An 11,540-nucleotide genomic window follows, 5' to 3' on the forward strand; every position below is an offset into this window, starting at 1 on the left:
AGTCTTTGATTTGACACAAAAGTTAACAGCAGGCTGCTCATTTCCAGTCGTGGATTTTATCGGCTGAAAAGATGACTGGCGCTAGCAGATTTTATCAGCTGTAGCTAGAAAGGGTAAGTTGGCAATTTTATATATTTTTTTCACTTATTTCATCCTATTCTTTTATGTTTTTATGATCCGTTTGTATTTTATTTTATTGTTGTTTTTGTTTTTTACCTGCTGTATTTTTTCTGAAAACACTTACTATAGTACTATATAAATAAAATATAGTATATATAAGTTAATGCCAATGCTAAAAACTGTTGGGATACTGAGTAAGCCTTTCTCTCTTATTAGAGCTCCATGTAAACTTGATTGATTTCATTATGTAAAGCTTGTGTTTAAACGTTTAAATGGACTTGCTCCTCAGTCTTTCTGCAAATACATCAAGAGATTACAGAGCTTTAGCAGATCCACCGGAGCAGCTTCAAGTGGCAACTGTAAAGTTCCATTACGGAAAACCTCTTTTACTCAGACAGGTTTTTCTGTGAAAGGGATTACAGTCCTATATATACTGTATGTAAACCATAAATAAATATATAAACTGTTACATCATGTGGAGAAATCCAAACCTAGACAGGTCTATTGCTCTTAGTTACGGTTGCTAAGATATAATTGGACAATCGTTGTTTGGAGGAGGGGTTTAGCAAACAGTCAATAACAATGGATCCAGTTTGAAAGCCCTCTAGTTATATGTCTTTGTGTATGTGCATACTGTGCACACTATGTTCTTGTGTCTCTTATGTGGATGTACCCCAGGTGGTTAAGCTGCAGCAGTAAATACATTTACAGCCTTAATATTGTTGGATTTGCATGAAACTAATCTAATGATCCCTGAAAGAAGTGGGAAATCTCTAATCTTTCATAATAATTTGAGGGATCACCTTCATGCCATGACTAACATGTATTTCTGTCTTCATAGGAGCCACGGAGAGTGGTTACCAAATGGCTTCATATCCACCTTATGTATGCCAAGCCCCTTTTTTTAATCACCAGATGGGATCCTGATGGAGCTGTTGTCTGAGCTTCTGTAAGAACATTTGGCATTTTGTGGAGGGCCCAGTTATACTGTTCGGGATTAGCATGAACCTCTAATAGACAAGAAAAACCAAATTGTGCTGGCACAAAGCTCTCGCTCTATTTTAAGGCTACAAAACTTGAGGCTATAAAGTTGTGTGTGTATTTCCTGCTATAGTTTATGCCCTTGTTTCCACTTAGAGAACTGATTTCTAAACTCCACCAAAAGCCACTCTGCATGATCACCTTCACGCCATGTTGCGCTTCCTTCTTGATTGAACTGGTCTCTTCCAGAATGATAATGCCCCTATCAACAAGGCATGAGTAGTGATCCAACAGACTGAATAGAAATGACAATGATGCTGGCCACGTGCCAAAGCCTTCTCAGCACCTCCACATTATCCAATTGAGCATTTGAGAGATTCTGCAAAGGTGGCAGTGACATTTTATTATGCCGCTATCAAAAACCGGAGGGCCCAGATAATCACTCAGAATTGTTTTTTTTTAGCAGTGATTAGTGCTGACCTTGCCAGGGGAGATAACTGGACCAAAATTGCAAGGAAGAGTAAACCCCACTGTTGAGCAGCTGTGACTAAGAAAAATATTTACGCTGCTGCCTACATTATTTTTATATGCAGATTAAACATCCAGGGATGTAGTGGAGGGTAAACAGCCCTAAACACTATTTACTCTTCTTTTTTATTAGTAGATTAGCATTAAACTCCTTTATAGGCAGTAAATCTTAATGATACAACTTCATAAATAATGCTAAGTGCTGTAGTAAAAACATGAGGTTATATAAGTGAGGGTCTTTCCCCCACAAAAAAATATTCATGTTACACTTTTTTATCTTCACTGTTGTTATTGTCTTATGGTGATCTCATCACTATGTATCTGTATGTATAAACTATTTACCCAGCAGCGTGGCGACACAAGCCAGGATAGCCAGCAGGGCGGCGGTGCTGAGCCCAGGGGACGGTAGCGTGGACTGCTGAGGGAGACACACCGCCTCTCTCTCCCAGTCCCACTCGCCCTCCGTCTGTTTGTCCTTCTCTTTCTCCCCGGCCCGCGCCCCGCCTCTCAGGCAGGGACAGACGGACACTGTGACCGTCCCGGTGCTGGTGAGGCCCGACGTCCCGTCCCTCAGGACCAGCGGCACGTGGAGCGTCAGGGTGGAGGATGAGGAGCGGGACAGCGGCTGGATCTGGGACAGCAGCACCAGGCTCGCTGTGGGGCCTGGAGGAAGAGGATTCATCCATTGTTAACGGCATGGTTTTAATGAGATTTCATCAATAACGACGGGCTCACATGAAAAACGCTTTAGAAGGACAGACAGCAGCGACAACAAAAGAGCTCTGGCCTCTACTGGTCTGACTCCGACTGCGAGAGAGAGAGATTTCTAAATTAAATGTAAAAGACTACAAAAAAATAAAGGCCACAGATAAGAGAGCACACAAACATAGTAGTGTGGAGGATATTCAATCAGCATGAAAGGCGCTGCAAAGTCGTATAAACATGGCTCAATTATCAACCCAATCTTCTGCGAATCACAGATCGGAATCATTAGTGTTTTTTAACAAAGCAAATGCTGCAGCATGCCTTTGTCAGACAAGCTGTCCATATGGGAACAGAACATGTTCTTCTTTTTTCTCTGTTCTACGGTTGGGTGACGCATCAAAGAATCCTTTGATTCCACATGTCAGTGAGTTTATCCTCCAGATCCACAGTCTAGCAGGTTCACTCGTCGTGGTTTTGCCAAGATTAAGAACAATTAGCAGGCCGATGGTGCAAATGGTAGCCAATGAGTCCTTAGATCATCAGCTAGTGGAATTACGAATCACACCATGAATGTGACAGTGCTATCAGACGTTAGATATCAGATTTAAGACAAACTAGAATTGCCGCCTCGCAGTTGAATGCCTCCGCCAACCAGTCAAGTTGCAGTTTACATCCATGTCTGTCCAAAATGTCATCACTTCATCAGTTTATCCTGTTAGACATCTGTGTGAAATTGTCATAATTAGCAGTTGAATTCTTGAGTAATGGCTAAAAGCATGTTTTGTGAGGTCACAGTGACCTTTGACCACCAAATTATATTCAGTTCATTCTTGAGTCCAAGTGGATGTTTGTGCCAAATTTGAAGAAATTGTGCAGACAATGGACAGAATAGACATATCACGATACCTTGATTATCAACTTTTTCACCATTCATAAATAGTACAATTGGCTTAAACTTGCACTAGTCAATACTTTTATCTCAACAATAGGTCAAATAAGTGTTTGTAAAGTGAAAGGGGTCGCTCGTATTGCTTTTCAAACTGATAATGTGTCAATATTTTGTTTTGAAAAACATTGTATGAGAATTAAATATATATGGAACAAATAGACTTGCTACAAGCTTGATAGACATCTGACATCTCTACGCAAACATGAATTAAACCAACCAGATTAGACCACCGCTGGAGCAATGTCCTGATATGTAAAGTATTTCTGCCAGTAACGCAAATGTGACGTGCATGTGAGCCGTAAACCTCCGTCAGTTTCACTCTATTCCACTAAATGTGAGTCCTGTAATGCATCAAAAAGTGTAGCAAAACAGCAAAAAGGTGAAAAAAGGTGAGGACTGCTAGCTGATGTAATAAGAGAGGAACTGCACATTAAATGGTGCAGGTTTCAAAATATTCAAAAAACTTCAGCTTTGCAAATGTTTTATGTTTTATTCAAAATGTTTGTTCGGCCTCAAGGATATTAACAATGTGTTTTGGTGTGAAACACTGCAAACATTCCTCTGTTTGTTTACAAGGAAATTCCACGGGCAATATTGGTGGACAAATAATTTTTTCTTTGTGTACGAAAAAATTGAATGTGAATGCAAAATGGTTGTGAATGTAGCAGAGCGCATATTTGTTGGTGAATTCAGAAACTTTAATTACATTTTTGTATTTATTCAGCAAAAAATAACCACTAACGTCTATGATTTGATGCAAATAATCAGTAGTACATTACTTTCCTGACTAAACAAGCCAAAACATGTGTGAACGTGTATGTTTACATATATACGTCTATGTTAGTGTGTACTTGCGCTGGTTGTGTGTGTATTTGTGCAGGAAAATGGGCCAGAGAAAGCGGTACACACAGAGAGATTGTACTAGAAACAAATACTAAGTAGCTAAATTCGATTGAGCTGACGTGAATTAAATGAAGCAGCTCTGATTTCTTCAAAAGCTTTTCGTTGGAAACAGCGAGTATATGTGGTTGTGGGGAGGGGAAGATGGATGTAGAGGATATGGGAAGGCAAACAAGAGGGGCCGAATAAAAGAGAGGAGCATAACAAAGCAAAACAATGGGGCCACCGGAGTTGGGAGATGGATGGTAGAAGAGAGAGGCAGAGACAGAAAAAAAGGGAAGGGGGAGGTAGAGAGAGGAGGAAGAGGCAGAGGGCTTGAGAGGAGGGTAAAAGAAAGACAGAATCGGGGAAAAGACGAAGATGGAAAGAGAAAGGCGGAAAGAAAATGTGGGATTAAGAGCCTTAAAAAAAGTGGGGAAAAAAACAGTGTTTGTCTGCCAAGGGAACAGAAAAAAGGGAATTAAGAGATATACAGAGAGAAGAAAAGATTGAGTGCCTACCACCACTGTCCCTGACGCTGAAGTTGAGGGCAGCGCTGGACTCCGGAGGGATGCTGAAATACACAGTGCTGTCATTCCCTCCCTCATCTCTATCAATCGCCCGCAACACCTGCACCACCTGAAACCCAGAGATAGAGAGAGCAGAGGAGATTGGGTGAGGGGAGGGTGTGAGTATGTGTGTGTATGTTAGGAGGGGGGAGGAGGCACACTGGGGGGAGAAACAGTTACACAGAGAGTGCTTTTAGCCACAAACCATTAGCCGACGTCAGCAGGAACCAGCCAAACAATTAGTATAGAGACACAAGCGAACTGTGTCTGATACTCGCACCCAATAAATAACCTCGTCTGACGTGAATCGCCTTTCACAAATACAGTGCAGAGTGGCTTTCAATTTAGTAATAGCATATGCACCGAGCCTACAGTGGTAACGAAATTAATCTAAGAAAAAAAAAAAAAAAGAATCTCCCGCAGCCTAAGCTGATGGGTAATTTATTTTGAATGAAAAACTCTGGTCGTCATTATGCGAGACGTCCTCTTAGAGACGCTTTCGAGTGCTAGTTACGAGACTGGAATGCGCGGATGAAGGGGTGCCGCATGCTCTCTGAGTTAGTCAGTGTCTGCAGGCCTGGAGAACATTTGTTATGTACAGTCGCATTATGTTATCAGTTGCAGGGTGTGAATATTCAAACGCGTTTTGGCTAATGACTTGTCATGCAGAGAGAGAGAGAGACATACACACAACCCCAACACATTCGACGATATCATCATCTTTTCTTTCTTGAACCGTCTCCCCGCTCACTCACATAACGGCGTACACAAACACAAATACGAACATCACAAGGCAAAAACAAATCAACGTCGCCGCCACGGAATCACAGATTTTAGTGGCGAAAACAACAAAGGCACAAGCGGAGCGATGAAAAACACCAGCGAAAAACAACAGATGGGCCAAGACACCAAATTATGGCGACGGAGCCAGCGTGGAATACTGACGATGGAGGAGGGAAAAGAAGAGAGCAAAAGGGATGGTTTCCAGGGAGAGATTGAGGGGCACGGAGATGATTTCTATAATTGAGATAAGATCAAGTAAAGAACACCATGATGCAGAAAAATAGAAAAACAAATAAAGCAAGACGGATGGCAGGAAGGAAGGAGACAGTTTAAGAGCATACTCCAGTTTAATTACAATGTGAATAGCTGCTGCGCTCAGATAACAGGCCATGGAGGATTCACCTGCTTCCATGGTGAATGGGCACACTGTAGCTGTATGCTGCCATATCTGAATAGATATAGCTTAGTACTACTTAACTCTGTATGCTCCTACACTTGAATAGACATGGCTTTGTATGATATGCTTCCTTATATAAATGGAAACTGCTTTGAAGTGCTGAATATTTCTTTATAGGAGATTCACTGTGTGAGTTCACAGATTGGCCATGTTGTATTTATATGATTTGTTCAGGCTAGCAAGCTGATGTTTAGCATGTTAGCATGCACACAAAGTGCGTCCTAAAACCCAGAAATGATTTAGCATTTTAGCACTTCCGGCTCCCTTGTTTGGAAGTTTTGACTGTGTTTTTAGTTAGATGCCTGAAATAAGGTCTGTGGTCAATACAAGCTTAAAGGATTTTAACATTTTGTTCTACAACATAAAATACATCAATAAATACCCCACTTGTGAATTATGAAGCCTTTATCTGTCTTAAAAAAAGCAGTTTTGAGAAAATGAGACTACTAAACGTCATCACGTGTGCATAGTGTTTACTCGGCTACATTGTCATGTTATCGGTGCGCTGCACATAGCGTTGTTCATTATGTCATTCTTGTTTAGTTTCACCATGGCATCTCCCTGTTGCACTGTGGTTTGATGCGTTCCGTGATTTTTTTTCTCCCCCCGAGCCGCCGGATCAGCAGCCTCCCTGATTTACAAATTAAGCACTGGATGGACATATTGATTCACCCCACAACCCAATCCCCTCCACCCTGGATCCAACCTGGGGACACTGACATGAACGGCCTGAAAGCAACACATTCAGCCCTTTTCCAATTCAGGAACTTGACAACATGGGACTGCCCATAACCTGAACTTTTTAAAGAACCCTGTTAGGCTTTGTTTCTAGGTTCTTTTGTGCCTTCTTTTGAAATCACAATCTTCGGCACTACCGACCACTTGAAAGAACCTGGAACTTGCATTTAGTATCACCACATGAGCAGTGCCAAAATACAGTTCCAGGGACTTGTGCCCCCCCCACCCCCCGAAAGGCAGGTTGAGAACAAAAGCAGAACCCGTGACAATGGCTATACGTCAGATTAAGTTTTGTTATGTTCCTGCAGAGGAAAAAGGACGAATAGACTGCTCCAATGTTCACTGGGATTGTCCCATTTTCATACGAACAAAAGCTTGTTCCGACAGAAAATGAAAGATGCTATTAAAATTAAGTTTTACACACAGGGGCTTTAAAATGAGGTTATGGAACAGAACATCTTCATGCAGACAAATACGTTGACATCAGAGGTCACTTATACACATACTGACCTGCCCGATGGAGGATGAGTCGCACATGGCCGTCATGTATTGCCGGTCCAGCTCGGGCGCGTTGTCATTCAGGTCTAATGTCTCTATTGCGATCAGAACTCTGGACACCTGGCTGGGATTGTCTGAAAGAGCCAATCAGAAACAGGCAGCTTAAAATACAGCACTCTAAGATACCTGCAGACAGCTGTATTTGGAAAAAAAACATATGAATACAATTCCCCGATGCAACAAACACCAGTGTGTGCACACGTTTGCACTCTATTAAATCCATTCAATTGTCCTCATAGGCAAAGTCGAGCTTTTCTGTCTTTGTCCAGAAACTTCAACAGCACTCAGATCACATTAGCGAGCACACAATTGGCTAAATATACAGTAGTACATTCGCTTTCATTTGGCTTGTGTTACAGCTCACAGGCTCCCAGCTGGAGTACGACTGATGCTTCCATAACAGTCAAATAACTCCATTCTGAGCCAAAGCATCTCACAGCGTCAAGTGTGTGTTTCTAAGAAAGAGAGAGAGAGAGGGAGCCGAGGAGGGATGTAGAAAGCAGTCAATCTGCATGCAGTTACACAAGGGCGCAGTTTAAATGGATTGGCAGAGGGTCTCCCACACCCCATTCACTTGGATATATGCACACACTCGAACATGAAGTTCTCGCGGCCACGCTTGGAACGTCACACTCCGAGCTGAACATCCGCCGTAACATTTTGGGCTGCTCTTGTGTAGGGACACACAACCCGGGCTCACCAGCACACATCTTCACCAATTTATCTAAGCAGTGAACCCTGCAACACGGTGGGCCACACTTTCTGTAAATTAACACAAACACACACACACACGCACATATACTCCCACACGTCTCAAACCAGAGCAGTAACACTGTGTCACGGATGACAGCGACTGCTTCCCATCGCTGAAAAGCTGAAAATGAGCTCTTGCTGTAATGCCACTGGGTGAGCTGGCCTGCCCGTGGCCATGGCAGGGCTCCTACTGTGGTTTGTGTCAACACAGCCTCCGACAGTCTGTTTATTAGATAGAGCTCATTATTCAAGACAGGCACTCGCTGTGCTGCCTTCGCAGTCCTACCAACACTGCTGCCACAAGGAGCCCTGAGTAGATTTTAAGTAAAGATTAACTTTGTCCAGAGCAAGACTTGGCAGGAAAAACAACTTCCTCTCCTCGAACACAGCGGCCACTGGACAGCCTTCTCTTTCACTTTTACACCAACTAGTATGATTGAGTTTTTTTAAGGGCTGAGAAAGAGATAAAAATAATGGCTTGGTACCGGCCAAGAATGACTATTGGAAGGATTTAGCAGGTGTTAACAAGAAAAGAGGTTTGTCAATGCCATCCAAAATTACCCATACATGTATGAGCATTTGCTGATTTGGACCCACTATCAGAAGAAAGACATCATTTGTCAGTGCTTTCCTAAAACGCACATTACCCATTAAGATAATTCATAGGACGGTCAGCTCTGCTGCCACTATGATTAAGGTTTGGTTTGGTTTAGGATTGATTAAAGGCACAGTGTGTAGGATATGGTGGCATCTAGTGGTGTGATTGCAGGGAACTGAGAACCCCTCTGCTCACTCCTCCCTTTCTAAGACGGTAACGTGAGCCGCTGAGAGCAAAACTAGTAACGCCGTTCGCCTCGCTCAGAGGTCATCCTTAGCACGGCTGTAGCAGGGAGATGCAGCTCAAGTTACTGCAAGTGTGTCAGAGAACTACGGTGGCCTTCAGGTAACGTAAAAACGTGAAAGGTTCTCTCTAGTGCCAGTGTTTGGTTTGTCCGTTCTGGGCTACTGTAGCGTTGAGAGGACTTGCTCCCTTTGTATATATAAACGGCTCATTCTAAGCTAACGAAAACGAAAACAATTCTTAGTTTCAGGCGATTATACACTAATGAAAACATAGTTATGAATATTATATTCCATTTCTGCTAAATAGAGCCCCCCAAATGTTACACACTGTCCCTTTAAGGAAAGGTCATGGTTTGGATTAAATGAAAATAACTTAAAAATGTGATGCATACAGCAGTCCTCTGTGTCAAATTCAGATACTAAATCACTGCTAAGTGACACATTTCCACCTTCCGCTTTTAAGAGTCAACAGTCAGAATTTGCTGAGCCATGAGAAGTGTCTGTCAGGTAAACTGAAACATAGATTGTTTTAGAAACTTGAATTGACCAAGGCCTTCCTTGTCATCCAATGATTATCATAGCTGACTGACATTTTAGGGATATGTGATGGGGTGATATTATGTATCTTTTCTTGTTGTCAACAAACCATGAAAAGACCATAATTAACAATGAATTGATCCTGTTAATAAGTATTGTCCGTCTATCCATAGAGCTCCATTGTTGTACAAAAACTATTAAACATCAATGAGGCTGTGGTTTTTCAGTGGGTGATCTTTCCATATCATGAATATGGATCCTTTAGTGTATTCTGAGTCAGTCCCACATACACCTGCTGCCATGAATACTCACTAGAGCACCACATGTGTGTTAATCCGCAGCTGAAAAATAGCCCCCAACAAATGCACTATTTCTTGTTTGAGTGATGTTTGCTCAAAACTATATTTCCCAACTGTTTGAGGAGATTATTTAGCCATTTAAAAACAATGGGTTCGGGAATGAGTGCCACAGACAGATTAGGGAAATCGAAAAAGTATTGAGAGATGCACCTCCGCAGTTTTGCTCTTTTCATGGCATTTGTAGACAATAACAAAAATATACAATATTGCCGCCAGCTTTATCCTTTAAACCGAACCACATTATGTGTTTTGTTTCTCATGCTGTCACTGTAGAACTGTGCTCTCTGCCAACCCCCCGCTGTCAAGGCCACAGTTATAGGTCTCGAGGGGGATCTCCAAATGGCTTATAGGGTTTCACCGCGATGAATTGATGTACTTGACAGGGTCAACACCAACGCTTCTTGATTTATTAATATAAAGCATCTCTTTGTTTCAAAGTTCATTCTTGACCCTGGAAAACAGCAGCTGACAAAACAACATCACCTTGATGAATGGTTGAAAGCTCCAGAAGAGCTACTAAATGGACCTTGTGAATGTCCTTTCTAGCATCTTTGTTCATGTGTGGTGTCTTTCCCGATTGAAACACAGCCTGTGAAGTGCCTCACTGTTTGTCGAAATGGCTTGCTTGGAAACTCAAAGGGTGTTTACCGCTCTCCTTTTGCAGCCGCGGCACGCCTGTAAAGCACTGGTTGTGTTCGATTTGTTGCTTTAATTCTTTGTTTCCAGTTGAATCCTTATGAGAACAGATCTATCGCAGCATCAGATAACTCGCACAGTATAGATCAATTGATCCTCAGGCAGGCTGTAACAAACAATTTGCGGCGCCAAACAGCATTCCCCTCATGGCTTGATGATTCGAGTGCTAAGCCGCTTAGTGAACTGCATCACACTCTGGATACTGTGCTTTTCAGATACCGTACCATTTACGGTTTACGCTTCCTTAAACCTCTTACACCCTCATGCTCATCAGCGGGTGCAGGTGTCAGCGGTGGTAAAATGTTGGGTTTCATTGAAGAGTTTTAGCTCTAAATAGAAGAAATGATCCGATGTACAAGCTCTAATGATGTTAGGCGGTGAACAAAGAGTAATCTCTGACCTCTCTGGGTGGCGATGACAGTAATATTGTGCCAGTGGTCGCGTTCCCGGTCCAGCTCCATGGCTGTGGTGATGAGGCCGGTGTCTGGGGTGATACGAAACAGAGATTCTGGGTCTGACTGAGGATCAATGGAGAACCTGGAGAAGAGAAAGTAGGGTGGGAGGAGGGAGATAGTTGTGTTGAGAATAGGAAGTTGAATGAAAGTGAAATGAGGGAAGTGGCAGAGAGAAATAAGAATAAGTGAAGGGAAGAAGCAAGCCGAGATGGCAGCGGGGTGCAGAGTGAAAGAAGCACACAGGGCAAGTGTGTGAGGGAGCGATAAGGAAGTCTGCATTCAAATGGCCAAAGAATTAATATAGGGAGATTATCGCAGCTGATAGGAGCTCTTTTGAAGTGCCACCGATTATCTAAATATCTCTATGAATATACCAACTATCATTCCTCCCCACACGCTCACTCTTAGCCCTTTCGCCGGTGCTAATTGGGACACGGTTTTCTGTGGTTGTTAACAGGCAAATCACTCGCCTCCCAGACAAAACCTACTGCAAACACAAGTGAAAGGATTGGACCTGAAAAAACGTATGTGGTTACTGTCGGCTCAGGGGAACACTAAGTGGGCATTTGGTAGGCTTATATTTATTTGGTTAGCTTTTTACTCTTGTGTTTTTGTTTGTTTTAGTTGAAG

At 42.5% G+C, this 11,540-nt stretch overlaps 1 protein-coding gene across 5 annotated transcripts in view; it reads right to left on the reverse strand.

The window, feature by feature from the left end:
• Positions 1-11,540, reverse strand: part of cdh24b (cadherin 24, type 2b) — a 155,268-nt gene that overhangs the window by 11,132 nt on the left and 132,596 nt on the right. For all 5 annotated transcript variants that reach the window (XM_074650326.1, XM_074650329.1, XM_074650328.1 and 2 more), the window contains 4 exons: positions 10,856-10,992; positions 7,220-7,341; positions 4,684-4,801; positions 1,972-2,292 (listed from right to left, as the gene is read on the reverse strand). In XM_074650326.1, the coding sequence (XP_074506427.1) occupies positions 1,972-2,292; positions 4,684-4,801; positions 7,220-7,341; positions 10,856-10,992 (698 nt within the window). The remainder of the gene's footprint in view (positions 1-1,971; positions 2,293-4,683; positions 4,802-7,219; positions 7,342-10,855; positions 10,993-11,540) is intronic.

This window comes from Sebastes fasciatus, chromosome 11, assembly GCF_043250625.1.
Source record: "Sebastes fasciatus isolate fSebFas1 chromosome 11, fSebFas1.pri, whole genome shotgun sequence".
NCBI classification, from domain to species: domain Eukaryota; kingdom Metazoa; phylum Chordata; class Actinopteri; order Perciformes; family Sebastidae; genus Sebastes; species Sebastes fasciatus.